A 14112-nucleotide genomic window follows, 5' to 3' on the forward strand; every position below is an offset into this window, starting at 1 on the left:
GCGCGCTGCCCCGGCGGCAGGTATAAAGGGAAGCCGGCGGGCAGCGCGCGGCACCGCGACTCGGCGGCGCGCACGGGCCTCCCGCACCGCACCGCACCGCACCGCACCGCACCGCACCGCACCGCACCGCACCGCACCGCACCGCACCGCACCGCACCGCGGGTCCGCACGCCGGTAAGCACCGCGCTCCTCACCTCTCCAGCCCGGGGACTTCATCGCAGCGGGTCTCGCAGGGCAGCCCCGCGGCGGGGCCGCTCCGCGCTGGTCTCCCTTCTGCTGCCCGGGGCGCCGCTGCCACCCGCCGTGCGTGCGGGGAGGCCCTGCAGGAAAGGGGGGCGGAAAGTTAGTCGCCGTCTCTTGCGCTTCCCTAGGGCAGGAGCGTCGAGGCGGGGAGCCGAGCGCCCGCGGAGCTGTGGGGCGCCGCCTCCTTGGGCCGTGGGGAGGCGGCCGCCCCGAGCCGAGCAAGGGGGCGACGCCGGTGGTGCGGGCTCGAGTGAGCCGGAGGCGCTGATGCTGTGAAGAACAGGCGTGCATCAAAGCAAAACTGTTCAGTGACAGTCTCTGAAAACTTCTTTTTGTTCTTGTCAGTAGATTTTCTGAATGTACCATTTTTCTGGTCTCGGAGTAGGGGTGCTTTTTGAAACGGATTTAATGTTTACAGTGTAACTTGAGATGGGAGGTTGCTGTGCTAACGGTACCAAGAAGCAAGCAGCTTCAGGTGAAGTGCTAACAACGGCACTTAAAAAACCTAAACGCTGCTTTCTTGTGTGACTCCCTCCCTGTAACTGTGCCTGTCTGGCACATAGAATTTGATATTGTATGCATAATCAGAGGAATGTGTTTTGCATCAATTTGAGGGTAATTCTGTGTTAAGCACTACAGAACTGTGAAAAGCTGCCTTCTTAATCACCTGTAACAGTTTTAAGTTGTTATAAAATTCTCAGAAAATCGAAGTAAAACAGCAGGAATTAAAAGGTAATGTAAGAAAAGGCTATTAGCATTTGTGCTACTTGTGTCAGACAGAAGATGACCTCTCTAGCAGATCTTACAAGACTGAGAGGAAAATGGTAATTGCTTGATGTACCTCTTTGTCGTAGAGAAGAATCATGGTCATGCTGAAGATTTCATCCTTCCTTGCTGTCTATGCCTTGGTCATGTGCCAGATGGACAGCTTCCAGGCAGCCCCCGTCAGGTAAGGAGCAAAGAGCTGGTCCTGCTGCTGAGCGCTTTATCTGAGTGGTATGAAAATACTTAAGATTCTGCAGAGAGCTAAGAAAACAGACTAAAAGAACTCGGATTTCTCATTCACTATAATGTTACTTGTGACACTGTTTTAATGACATATATAAAACACGTAATGCTGTGCATGAGCATGACATGTATATTCACACCTGTGAAAGATGCTGTCAGCAGCATGCATGACACACCTCTCTCCTCCAGTCCTCTGGAGCAGTCCCAGTTTTACATTCATCCTGTTTTGTTTGCCTCTGCCTAGACCTGGCTTAGAGTCTGTAACAGATCGAGTGATGCTAAGTGATTATGAAGCTCGCAGATTATTAAATGCACTGGTGAAAGAGTTCATACAGATGACAGCAGAAGAGCTGGAGCAAGCCTCTGAGGGGAATAGGTAAGGACCGCGGTCCTGGGGCTGGGAGGAGGGCAGGGGGACCGCGTGTCTGATCTCCACCAAGAGCCACCTGAGCAGACCCTCTGCAGGCTAAGGCTTCCCCTTCTCTGGGGTTACGGCTAGCTCTCCTTGCTGACTCGGAAAAGGATGCTGCTGCAGAGACAGCCTCTCATGTTGCTACCAGGAGAGAGGCTTCCACCTATTAACCTGCTTCTATCTGTTTCTCACAACTGAAAATGGAGGGCGATTTGAACCTGAATGAGGGGGTTGTGTTAAAATATGGCAGTGAAAGGTATGTTTTCCTAGTGGGAGTGCTAGGGGCCATTCAGTCACTCTTGGATTCTCTGTCATGCAAGTGCATGCTGTTGTTGGGCATGGAGAGCCACCAGCAGGAGTGAGGTACTCCTCCTGATGCACGCCGCGCCCCTCTCCCGTAGGGCACAGGCATGCCAGAGCGTTTGCGTTACCCTCACAGAACTTGTACTGCGAAGCATGGTGATGGTGAATGAGAGACTGAACAGCATGCTGAGTATATTGAAAGTAAAAATCCCTGTGCCCTAACTACCAGCATCCAAAAGGCTAATCAGCCTGCTTTTTGAACTGAAGTCTTATTGACTTGACTGAAGAATAGTGTGTTCCTTCTGACTGCATTTGTGTGGACCTTCCTTGCATGCAATGTGATGTGGAGGGGTTGTTTTCTTCCAGTTTTTTTGTTTGTCTCCTAACTGTAGTTATTTGTCTAGGGAAGGAATGCATGAACATGCATGTTTGAGACTACTCTTCTTTTGGGCATGTTTTCTTTCCCCCTGCAGCCTGGATAGACCTATTTCCAAACGCTGTGCCAGTCTGAGTACTTGTGTGCTGGGCAAACTGTCTCAAGAATTGCACAAATTGCAAACTTACCCTCGCACTGACGTCGGGGCTGGAACTCCTGGCAAGAAGCGGAGTGTGCTGAGTGACCCGGACCATGAACGCTATGCAAACTATGGGGAGCCCCTGGGAGACAACTAGATGTGCTTAATTCTGCCCTTCTCCCTTCTTTTTTTTTTAACTTGATGCATGTGGATCTAACTTTGATTGCTAACTTTGCTATGTTCTTTTGACTCCGTTTTTGACAGAGAATGTTTGAGGTGGACCTAATGTTAGGAAGACAGAGTACATAGCACGCATATCAGGCTAGGGGAAAAAATAAATAAGAATGAACAGCATTGCCTTGAGATTTCAAATTATTTTCTTAGACATTCACTCTAAAAAAAAAAAAAAAAAAAAAAAAACTAAATGAGGCTCCTCATTTCTGGCTACTAAATGTACAAGTAGACTTTTCTTTCATGCCTACCCATGCATTTACTCAATAAACCTATTTTTCTATAAGGATTAGATCTCTCTGTTTTAATTACTTGTTTTAGACTATGAGATTTCTAGATAAGGCTAGAAAACTTTACAAGTTGTCTTAAAGCTCAGGAGAGGCAGAACAATGCCAGTAATTCCTGAATTGTAGAATAAGGTAAAGTACAAAGAACTTAAAAGCGGAGTTACATATATACATTCATATGCATTGATGTAATCAGGCAAGCATACAATCCTGCTAGCAAGGCTTTTGAGAAGCAAAGGAATTGGGAAAGGCTTATAGAGATGTTTAAACACACTTGAAATGTAATCCTGTTTAAAACTGAGTACTGAACACTTCCAGGTAAGAATTTAACACTTTTCATTTTCCTTCTCACTTTATAATTGGTCTTTACACCAGTATATTCAAAATCCAAATATTTTTAAAATACCACATGAGTGAACTGTATGTTGGAAGACAAAACTAGACTTTTCTTGTAGCACTTGTGTTATCTGTTAGTGTGTATGTATTTAGAAAAGGTATTTTCATGGGCTGTTCCTCAGAGACTGTTATACTTTACCATTATTCTTTTGCAGCACCTCTCCAGAGGCCTGTTCCAAAAATGGCTGTGATGTTACAAGAGATATTGTTAATGAGCTCAGTTCTGTAATCTGTATTTAAACAGACCCCCCTCCCCCAAGAAAAAAATCGTTAGTAGAAAACCCCTTCAAGCAGGGATAGTATGAACATGTATATAAGTCCCTTGTGCCTACAGTTAGACTATAATTGTTTTGTTAGACAACTTGCATGTTAAAGTGCTGTACTTGGCCAGGGTGTCACTCATTAGGCATGTGGAAGCAGTATGTTTGTGTGGTTCAGCTCTGAAAAGTAAGTCTAAGACCAAAGGAGCAGTGGGTGTGCAGGTACAGCCCTGCAAAAGTGCTGACAAAATTCCCAGTCTTCAGTGATGCTAGGACTTCACGGGTTGGGGTGGGGGTAGAAGACAGATGGACTCCTGTGGGATTTAGGTGCAGAACTGAAGTCCAAACCAACTGTTACTGCTTTCCTTCAGCAGCAGTGCAAACAAAGCACAGATCTAAACTTTGGAGGAAACGGGGACTGGCTAAAAGCCTCAGACTTAGACCTCCTCAGCACCTCCATTAGCCACAGCCACTTGCTGGTTGGCAGGGTAGAGCTCAGGTGTTGCCGAAGGTCTAGTGTGGTTTAAAGCCTTCAGCCTGACTGCCTAAGAAAGGCAGGGCTCAGCCACCTTTTATAAACTGAGTCTGACAGGGAGGAAAGCGGGTGGGGGATGTGTGTGTGGGGGGGGGGGAAAAAAACCATTTTTCAGAACTTGTAAAATGAGCAGGATGAAGCTGGAAATGCTTGCTGCACAGTAAGCCTGCTTGCAGAAAAATCTTTCTGAGCATAACATCCCTTACTGAAGTCTATTGCATTCAGAATAGCCATCTGGGAATTAACTCCTGTTTTCACCTTGAAAAGCAGTGTGACAGCACAGAAGAGGGCATGCAACACAGCAACCTGCGTAACCCATCGCCTGGCGGACTTCCTGAGCCGGTCGGGAGGAGTAGGCAAGAACAACTTCGTACCGACCAACGTGGGGTCCAAGGCCTTTGGCAGGCGAAGGAGGAGCGTTCAAATATAAACAGCTGAATGCTAACACAAAGATGGTAAATATGTTGCAATATGCATAGAATCTGCAGCCTTTGGAGTTGGTAGCATTTTAGTTCTGCTGGATGAGTAACAGACTTACGGTGATCATCTCCTAAAAACTGGACAAGTAACAATACAGTAAAATGCTAAAAAATAAATTGTAGCTTGCTTAAACTGTGAAAAACAGCTTTTATAGACCTACTACTTAGTGCCCTGTGAAGCTAGTTATCTAACTAAACACAGCAGTTTGAAAATACTTACTCATTTTATTAGTAATACTCATTATCAACATACCTGTAACTCTGGATTTGTTTCTTTCAGATTGTCATGAAACTGAAAATCCAGCTTTCATTTCTAACAAAAGCAACTCTTCTCCATAAATCAAGATGGCCAAAAAGAAGATTAATTTTGCATCCTAATATTGAAAATGTTTTGTTTAATACAAATGAAACCTCTTCTGTTATGTACAGTACAAGAGATTCTAGTTATTCAAGTTAAATTATTGTATATTCTTTTTATATGCAATCCTATTTCAAATAAAATGTGACAGCATCTATTATTTATTTATCTTCTAGCATATATGTGATTCATGCTATTTATCCTGGCACTACTGCCAAAACTCGGGGATTATACTAAATTGCTGCCTGACAAGGCATATGTGTATAATATGGTGTGCTGTGCCTTGATGTAAAACACTTACCTAACCTGACTGTAAAGTATGTTTAAAAAAAACAACAAAAAACCCCCTTCAATATTGTATCACTTGTGAATTTATGCAAAAATTAAAAAAAAAAAGTATTTTAGATACACTTGGGTTGAGAAACTGCTTTTTCATTTGAACGCTCTTACTCCAGCACTTGGCACTAACCTAGCCTCATGCCATTTCAGATGGCCTATAGGTCTGCTAGAGCCTTGTTAACTATAAACTATCTTTTGAGTCAAATGTTCAGAACAGAAAGAATAGCTGCCTATTATTTTTATAAAGCACTAGCTCAAAGCTATCAATCAGAAAGCTACCACTAAGTGAAACTGTTGGAAAATAAAAAGAAGCTGCAGTCCCATTCAGTAAAACTAGAGAGACAAACTACATTATATGTAGGTTAAGACAAAACCGTTTAACATGGGATGCAGATGCAGGCAAGGTGAAACAGCCTAATATGCTTTGCGATTGGGGGTGTGTGTTTGAAAAAGTCTAAGTTTGAAAAAGTGAATGGGAAAGAAAAAGGAGCTACAGCAAAGTCTATTTTTCTTTTTGTGTGACAGATTCTATTTAGGGATCAGGGATAAATAATTAGTGTGAGTGCAGAAGAGGGTAGCTGGAACAAATCCATGGATTTCTAAGTGGTGTTGCCAACTTCCTCCTCAAAGCTGCTGCTTTTTCAGCTTAGGAGCTGAGTCAGATATCTGTTTAGATTTGGTTTGTGTTCCACAGCTGGACTCTAAAACCTGCTTCATCAGTTCAGATGAAGATCACCTCGCAGTGCAAAGTAGAGGTTAAGGCTCTCATGATATTTCTGTCTGTCTTTGCTGCAGGTATAATAGCAAAAAGAGAAGTACGGTCAAGCAGATGTAGCCATAGCCAGTAAGGCCGTCCTGTGGCGATACTTCTATACCATGCTCACTTGTGGCTATGGTTTTACACCTTTGGGAGTATTTCAGCCCTGGTAAGTCAGCGCGCAAAGCAGACCTGGTAGAAAACCATACAGTTTTAAAGATGTTTCAATGCCTAAATGCGCGAAGGAGCGTCATTCCCATGGAGTGATCTCCTCTTTGCTTGGAAATTTGTTGTCCAGATATAGTCTAGCACTTTTTCCCATTTTCCTTGGAACTATGTGAAATTGGCCACAACTGGGCATGCCGAATCAGCAAGGTGAACCGCTGCCCCATGTTTGTGTGAGGATCTGGTCAGGCTGTCTATGGAAGGCCCAGCTGTAAAATTTGGGGCCAGGAAGTATTTTCCTGCAGGTTTCAGGTATTTTTTTTCAGTTTTCCCCTGCAGGAAGTATGGATCATATGCAAGATCACGTGGGCATGTTCACCTCGCTGACTCCCTGTTGCTGCAGAGCCTCCAGGTGCGTGCAGTAGTCGGTCTCTTGTTCCCAGCTTCACAAGGCAACAGCTTTATCTGCTCGGAGTTAAAATGCCTAGGCACAGGTATCAGGGGGAGTGCGTGAAATGTAATGGCTCGTGTTTAGTAAGAAGCCAGATACGATGCTTGTGGGCCCCTTCGCTCCTTAATATCTAGAAACCCAAGCAGTTTATTGTTTCCATTTACAGCCATCTTCTGCTGAGAGACATTTGAGGCTGCTTCATGTATTTCTATAGCAACCAGAGTTTCCTTTCCTTCTAAAAACTATCAAGCCTTCTTTACAGTTTAACAAACTTATGAAAACTTTCTATTAGTCACAAGGATTTCCTCAGATTAGTATTCTATGCCAAATTGAAAACCTAGCAGCCTAGAGCTTTCTGAGAAAAAAGTATCTGAGGATAATTTGCTGTCGACTGTCTTCACATCACTACAGAGTTTTGGGGCTTTCATTTTGCAAGTGATTTTGTAGAGGTTTTGTTTTACAGTACAAATATGAACACCAGCATCACGTGGGCCCAGGGAAGGTAATGAATTTAGCCCAGTCCTCTGCTCTGTGCTGAAGTAAAGACCTGCCGCTTTCCTACGTGCTGCCCCGTTCTCAGGGATAGGCAGTAAAAAAGCACCACCTTGTGGCCACCGAGAAAGCACAGCGCAGGTAGGCAGGGATCCTTGTCCTCCCTCTGAAACGCTCACGTGCCTGCTCCGCCTTCGGCCCGGCTGAAGGATGGCGGGGTCGAGCAGGGTCCGTCGCGGGGGCTGGCGGGTCGAGGCCAGCTCCCCCTTCCCGCCTCGGCTCGGGTGGCCGCGGAGCGGGCTGCAGGCACAGGGGCAGGGTGCAAGGCGTTGCGGGCTCCCCAGGGACTGGAGGCGGACGTGTGCAGAGCGCTCCGGGCTGCAGGCACAGGGGCAGGGTGCAAGGTGTCGTGGGCTCCCCAGGGACTGGAGACGGATGTGTGCGGAGCGGGCTGCAGGCACAGGGGCAGGGTGCAAGGCGTTGCGGGCTCCCCAGGGACTGGAGACGGACGTGTGCGGAGCGGGCTGCAGGCACAGGGGCAGGGTGCAAGGCGTTGCGGGCTCCCCAGGGACTGGAGACGGACGTGTGCGGAGCGGGCTGCAGGCACAGGGGCAGGGTGCAAGGCGTTGCGGGCTCCCCAGGGACTGGAGACGGACGTGTGCGGAGCGGGCTGCAGGCACAGGGGCAGGGTGCAAGGCGTTGCGGGCTCCCCAGGGACTGGAGGCGGACGTGTGCAGAGCGCTCCGGGCTGCAGGCACAGGGGCAGGGTGCAAGGCGTTGCGGGCTCCCCAGGGACTGGAGACGGATGTGTGCGGAGCGGGCTGCAGGCACAGGGGCAGGGTGCAAGGCGTTGCGGGCTCCCCAGGGACTGGAGACGGACGTGTGCGGAGCGGGCTGCAGGCACAGGGGCAGGGTGCAAGGTGTCGTGGGCTCCCCAGGGACTGGAGGCGGACGTGTGCAGAGCGCTCCGGGCTGCAGGCACAGGGGCAGGGTGCAAGGTGTCGTGGGCTCCCCAGGGACTGGAGACGGATGTGTGCGGAGCGGGCTGCAGGCACAGGGGCAGGGTGCAAGGCGTTGCGGGCTCCCCAGGGACTGGAGACGGACGTGTGCGGAGCGGGCTGCAGGCACAGGGGCAGGGTGCAAGGTGTCGTGGGCTCCCCAGGGACTGGAGGCGGACGTGTGCAGAGCGCTCCGGGCTGCAGGCACAGGGGCAGGGTGCAAGGTGTCGTGGGCTCCCCAGGGACTGGAGACGGACGTGTGCGGAGCGGGCTGCAGGCACAGGGGCAGGGTGCAAGGCGTTGCGGGCTCCCCAGGGACCGGAGACGGACGTGTGCAAGACGAGCTGCCAGAGGAGCTAATGCCAACACAGGCCCCTGTGTCCCTGCCGCCAGTGTGAAGAGAAAGGTCTGAGCTGTTCACCGACGCAGTTTTTGCTAAGGCGCAAATTGCCTCCTGCTCCTAGATCCGACTGATGTTTTGGTTCAGGATCATGAACCAGGACACTGCAGTAGGTACCGACAGAGCATCATTTTGAAATAACCTAAGTGGACTTTCGCTGTGATGCTCTCCTGTTAGTTTGATCCCTTTTTGCCTTTTCTGCTAGTGGAATTTAATTCATCTTCCTGAAAGCTTCCATCATCTGCAGCATAAGGAAAGAGCAGAGCTAATGCTATTGCTTCTGACACTGAGCACTGCCAAAAGCAACTTTTAGCAGGCAGCAGTAAATTTTAGTATTGGTTATCTAATCCAGCATTGTCATATATAATTAGCAGATTGAATGCTGGATAGTTTTTAAACCCTTCTGGATAATTTAGGTCTGTGCATCTCTCTTTTCCTTTCTAGATCCGACTGCTGAAAAGGAGCATTCCTGTTATAGATGCATTGGAGTATTCCTGTTATAGATGGACTGGGTATTTTAAACCTGATTTCAGCAGTGTTGAGCGCTGACAACTTCTGTCCAAGCTGGTCATGCTCGTTCCTTCCAATAGTCAGGTGCATGCTGCTGCTGTTGCTGGAAGGGGAACATGGGGTGCATATATTTTCCGTCCTTTTACTGTTCTAAAATACACCACATCCTTCCTGAGCTCTGCACAGAACTGTCCTTTGCTTTGCATGCTCCTTACACCTTTTTAAATTCTCCTCTTTTGCAGAACGTGTTCAAGAATGTAATACTCTTTCAGAAAGTAATGTATGCCAAGCATCACAATACCTTCTCTAGGGGATTTCTGAACCATCCTCAGAGTAGGAAGAATCACTGCAACATTTCTCTTTTATTTCTATTCTTGGCTTTATCACACTTCGTGCTTTGCACCCATTACTCCTTTGGCTGGGGCTGAGGTGTGATCCCGGCTGATTTATTAGTTTCAGTTCCACAAAGGCAAATGTGGCATTTACAAATCTGAATGCGTCCCTCTGGCAGGCTATTTTTCCATAATATGTGAGCAAACACTCTTCGATCCTACTCATTACTTCATTACACTCAGACTGGCTCTCCACAGAAGGTGATTACACTCGTCCTAGTCCACTTTTCTGTTTACTGCTGTTGTTGTGTCATATTTCTTCTTTTCAATGGCTTTTCCTAATAGTATCTTGTCACATTAGCACATGAGGCAATCTGGCATTGCATTCATCCACTCAGTATCCATGAACTACAGTATCTATCGTACATACAAGAAATTCATTTGATTTCCCGATTGTTCTTCGAGGGTTTGCTAGCTAATTTTTTTCTGAGCAAAGTAAGTTGCAAGGAATGCAGTCATCCCCCGGTGAGAATCATGTACGGTGGAAACAGGGGTAACGCTCCTGAATAACTGCTGCCAAGACTGACAGCAAATGCAAGGGCTCGAGAAGCTAGGAGCTATGCTATAGAAAGAGGAAATCGCCTTGGGTTGAAGCAGAGAAAGAAGGGAAGAGATGAGGGCTTTAAACACTGAACAATTTTTGTAATTGCACAGAGTGGTGGACACAATAAGCAGCTCTGTTTGCTGCGCTGCCTACCAGACACCCTTGCCATTTCTCTGAGTGGCTACAGTTCACATTAGAGCGCAAGAAGGTGGAGAGGGCAGTCAAATTATTGTTTTCAGTGCATTATCTCGTATTTCTTAACCTTGTGTTTTATCTCCTTCAGCATTAGTGGAGTATTTAGATTTACCGGTGATCTCCTAATCTCTCGGAATCATTTTTATCAGTCAGTTCAGGATGGTTCGGTCTCCCTGATGCGAAGGACTGGTGGGTGGTTTTCGGGACGGCTCGTGGAGCTGGGAAGCAGGTGGAGCCCCGGTCCTCCCCCGGCACAGACAGGAGGAGCGACCGCGCCTGCTGCTCCAGATGGGAGCTGCCAGCCTGCCCCTGCAGGCACCACCTCCTGGCGGGGCGTCGGCAGGCCGGGAGGTGCCTCCTCCGCACCCCTCCCCGGGCCACGGACCCCATTTGTCGCCGGCCCGTAGGTCCCGTTGACCTGTACTCGCTGCACCATCAGCCACCTTCCTCTTCAGCTTTGTTGAAGGTCATTAAGCAACACTTCGTTCTGCTGCTTAGAAAACCAGAAAGTTTGCTTACTTCTTGTTGTCTCACGCTCAGGCCATTCCTGCTCCATGACAGAACTTTCATCCTATGGCTGTTTAGAGTCTCTGTAGCTTCTTAGCAGCTTTGCAAACACTTTGGAAGTGCAAAGCACTTATATGAGCCAAATTAATGTGCCCATTATTCTGCTGACATGCTTGAAAGGCTATTATAGGTTTTCACTGTCTCCTGTTATAGAGTGAGCCAATTATGCTAATTAGCATGTATTCCTAAAATAGTTGCATAGACAGTTTATAATTCCATTTTTAGCTCATAATATAACCCTGTATTTGAACTGAAAAAGCATCATTGCTATTAGTAGTAGTAGGTAGGAATAGCCTGTTATTGCAAAAGAATTTGAAGCAAGATGAAGAAAGTACATCATGGGGAGGGATGACAGTACCAGTGCAGTGACTTTCAGGTGGACATGCAGATTTTATGTGTGGAAGAATCCTAATAGTTTAGAAATGCTTTTTAGCATGTCAGTCCTCCAAGAAAGACTTCAGAAGACAATGCTGCAATGGACATTTGTGTGTGTGTGTGTGTGTGCGCACATGTGTGCACACTTATTTTCCAAGCAAGGTCTTTACTCTCAGTTAAAAAAGATCATTCCCTCTTGGGCTGGAAAATCCTTCTTTATCCTTCTATAGTGAAAGATACTAAGTGTTAAATTAATTATAAAAGTGCATAACAATTTGTCATCTTAATGTAATGGAGGCAGAAAATTAAATGGAAAAAAGAAATAGATCCTACCCTTAAATGCTGGAATTGCAGAGTTTGAAAGAAAAGCGTACAAGGTCTACACATAAGCAGATAGATACTAAATGATTTGAAACACTTTTCAAATATTGATAGTAATATCAAAAGTTTTTTGTACATTTTAAACATTGCTCATTTTTAGTTCAGTCATATTCTTGGTAACACACTTTAATGTGCAGAAGTTTTGTTTGCATTACATTAAGATGCCTTTTGCTTATCTTTCTTAACTAAGGTTCTCAGAAGAGGCAAAGTGTCTGTATTATCGGTATCTTTTTCCAGCTTGATGGTAGCAGATCTATGTGTCATCGTGCTCCTTGGGTGTCAGAGCACTCATTTTGTCTTTATGTGTTTTAAAACTACATGTACTTATCTAACTGACACATCTGTGTAGCTGACATCCTTAATAGGATTTGTGTCCATTTTCAACTAATTCACCAACTTCCCAAAAGATGGTGGAATACTACCTTGTAGCAACACCAATAGCTGCAACACTGTTAACTTAGAAAGCTTATTTGTGTCCCATCTCTCAGTAACACAGGCAGCGAAAGTGGCCCAGGGCCCTCGCAGAACGTACAGCGATAGCCTCAGGGTCCTCAAGGCCTTTTTCCCATCGTAATCACCAGTGTTTCCCCTCAGCAGAAGTTGTACTGTTTATTTGAGTGTTCCTTACAACATTTGCAGAAACTATCTTTTATATGATGCAACCGGCCTCACTCTAATGACACAGTACGCAGAATTTAAGGGTAAAGCCCGCACTTTTGCAAATGTTAGTAATTTGGCAGGTAAAAAGCACTCCCAGTTCAGGAGCTCTTGATGATATTTCAAGACAAAAGATAACCCTGGGTTGTCTCTCGCAGCCAGCCAGCCTCAGCTGGCCATGCTCCATTAGCTCCCCTGCACTGTACAAGGAAACACCGTTCTCCTGCAGGCTCCATCTCTGGACACCAGGCTTATCTTTCTTATGGACACTTTTTTCCCCCAGGTTTTGCTCTCCTTCAATCAGGCATTCAACCTGATGAGACTTCACAAAGTGCAGCCTCCAGCACACTGACCACAAAATATTATTATTTGTAAAGTGGGTGCTTTTTGCTGTATACCATCTAATGACCTTCCTGAACTGTAGTGACCTTTGTAATCACATCAGACTAAGAAGTAGTAAACCATATGTCTTACAACTCACTTCTCTCTCAAGGTGGATATACTCCATTCCTGCAATTCAGGTGGCATTTCTCAAGTGTGCTAAAGCTCCTTTACAGCAGTCACAGAGCACCCTAAATTGATGTAAATGTAATGTGTGCCTTTAAGAACCATTTATATTGCCACAGAAGCGTGAATTGCCTTTAATCTAAATGAGAATTTAGACTAACATTTTCATGTCTTTGTTTCAGGTAAAAATTATATCTGGGAAGAAAAGAGGGGAAGGAAGTTTTTACTACTGCTTAGAAATTAAAGCTATATAAATATATTCAAGTTAAGAAAAGAAGCAGTTAGTAAATGCATCTTCTAGAAGCTAGAGGGCATAGGAGACATAGAAAGTCTACCGGTGAAACTCAGTTATCAAGACGTATGAGTGAGTCATTGAGAGTAACTTTCTGTTGTTTTTGCACAAAACATCATTTGCCATTCAGGTTGAAACTGATTTTGTTCTCCTTCTGAAGAGCAGTGGTGGAAAAATGCAATATCTCTCTGAGTTTTGATTAGTTTTGCAGATAATCTAGAGAAAAATCAATTATTTGTAGAGCTATTGATCTAAATGAAGATGTTAATATATACTTCCAGTTTTTAAACTTATTACTAACTGTTTTGAGTTATGTTCTGCGTGATCTCCTACTCTTAACCATGAAAATAGTCAGCTACTAATAATTCTTTTAATAGAAAAGGTAAAAGGTAAGTTCATGGGCCTAGGAGCATTGCTCTCATGCAGAATAACCACAGACTTCAGATTTTTACTTGTCTAGCTGCTGTGGTCAAAATATTTGGTAACTTCATCCCTAACCAGTATTTCTATGCTAGTGAAAATCCTGCTGTGTTCTATGTTACTATCTGCGTGTCTTCTAGGATTCGTGTGGTGGGGATACTGGCAGACACCTCGCAGTACAGACAAACCTTACTTCGTTTGCATTTGAGAGTAGAGTTCACAGGGCTTACCCTAAATGTGTATTATGAACAGATCGGCCTGAATTGCCCTGAACCACCTCCTCAAATTGGCTTCCCCAAATTCCACTGTGTTTTGTTTTCAATTCAAGGTAATCCAGTGAGAGAACTTCCCAAGTTTACTATGCTCTACCCTGGCCTGTAAAGGAGTCAAGTTTTAAGTATCGATTAATTTATGTTGCATTTCTCAGGTTGGTCTCAAACAGAAAATCAAATGTACCATGAGTTTATAGGACTCTAGCATCAAAGAAAAGATCTCCTCTGGCCACTGTGAACTGTTGCATTTTCCACAGGTTTTACGCCTGAAGCCAGACAGACGTTGAACGAAAAGGATGATATTCCAGTAAACAAAACAATTGGTGGAGTAATGAAACTCCACTGAATTATTCATTGGGTTCCGAGTGATG

At 45.7% G+C, this 14112-nt stretch overlaps 1 protein-coding gene across 3 annotated transcripts; it reads left to right on the top strand.

Moving 5' to 3' along the window:
• On the top strand, window positions 1–5398 carry LOC112985693 (calcitonin gene-related peptide). 3 transcript variants are annotated; one of them, XM_026104517.2, is made up of 5 exons: window positions 1–174; window positions 1098–1192; window positions 1496–1627; window positions 4458–4645; window positions 4950–5398. In XM_026104517.2, exons 2-4 carry the CDS (start codon window positions 1107–1109, stop codon window positions 4618–4620), a joined length of 381 nt encoding a protein of 126 aa, XP_025960302.1. In that variant the 5' UTR covers window positions 1–174; window positions 1098–1106; the 3' UTR covers window positions 4621–4645; window positions 4950–5398. The 3 variants fall into 3 exon arrangements, with proteins under 3 accessions (XP_025960302.1, XP_025960303.1, XP_025960301.1); XM_026104518.2 differs by having other exon boundaries at window positions 4461–4645; XM_026104516.2 differs by lacking the exons at window positions 4458–4645; window positions 4950–5398 and adding an exon at window positions 2440–2835.
• The last annotated feature ends 8714 nt before the right edge of the window (window positions 5399–14112 follow it).

Source organism: Dromaius novaehollandiae, chromosome 5 (genome assembly GCF_036370855.1).
Source record: "Dromaius novaehollandiae isolate bDroNov1 chromosome 5, bDroNov1.hap1, whole genome shotgun sequence".
Taxonomy (NCBI): domain Eukaryota; kingdom Metazoa; phylum Chordata; class Aves; order Casuariiformes; family Dromaiidae; genus Dromaius; species Dromaius novaehollandiae.

Excerpts from the sequence above, each read along its gene's own strand:
- LOC112985693 (XM_026104516.2), top strand. The coding sequence starts at position 1,107 with ATGGTCATGCTGAAGATTTCATCCTTCCTTGCTGTCTATGCCTTGGTC. Across the intron at positions 1,193-1,495 it reads TTCCAGGCAGCCCCCGTCAG|ACCTGGCTTAGAGTCTGTAA; the intron begins GTAAGGAGCAAA and ends GCCTCTGCCTAG. Across the intron at positions 1,628-2,439 it reads CAAGCCTCTGAGGGGAATAG|CCTGGATAGACCTATTTCCA; the intron begins GTAAGGACCGCG and ends TTCCCCCTGCAG.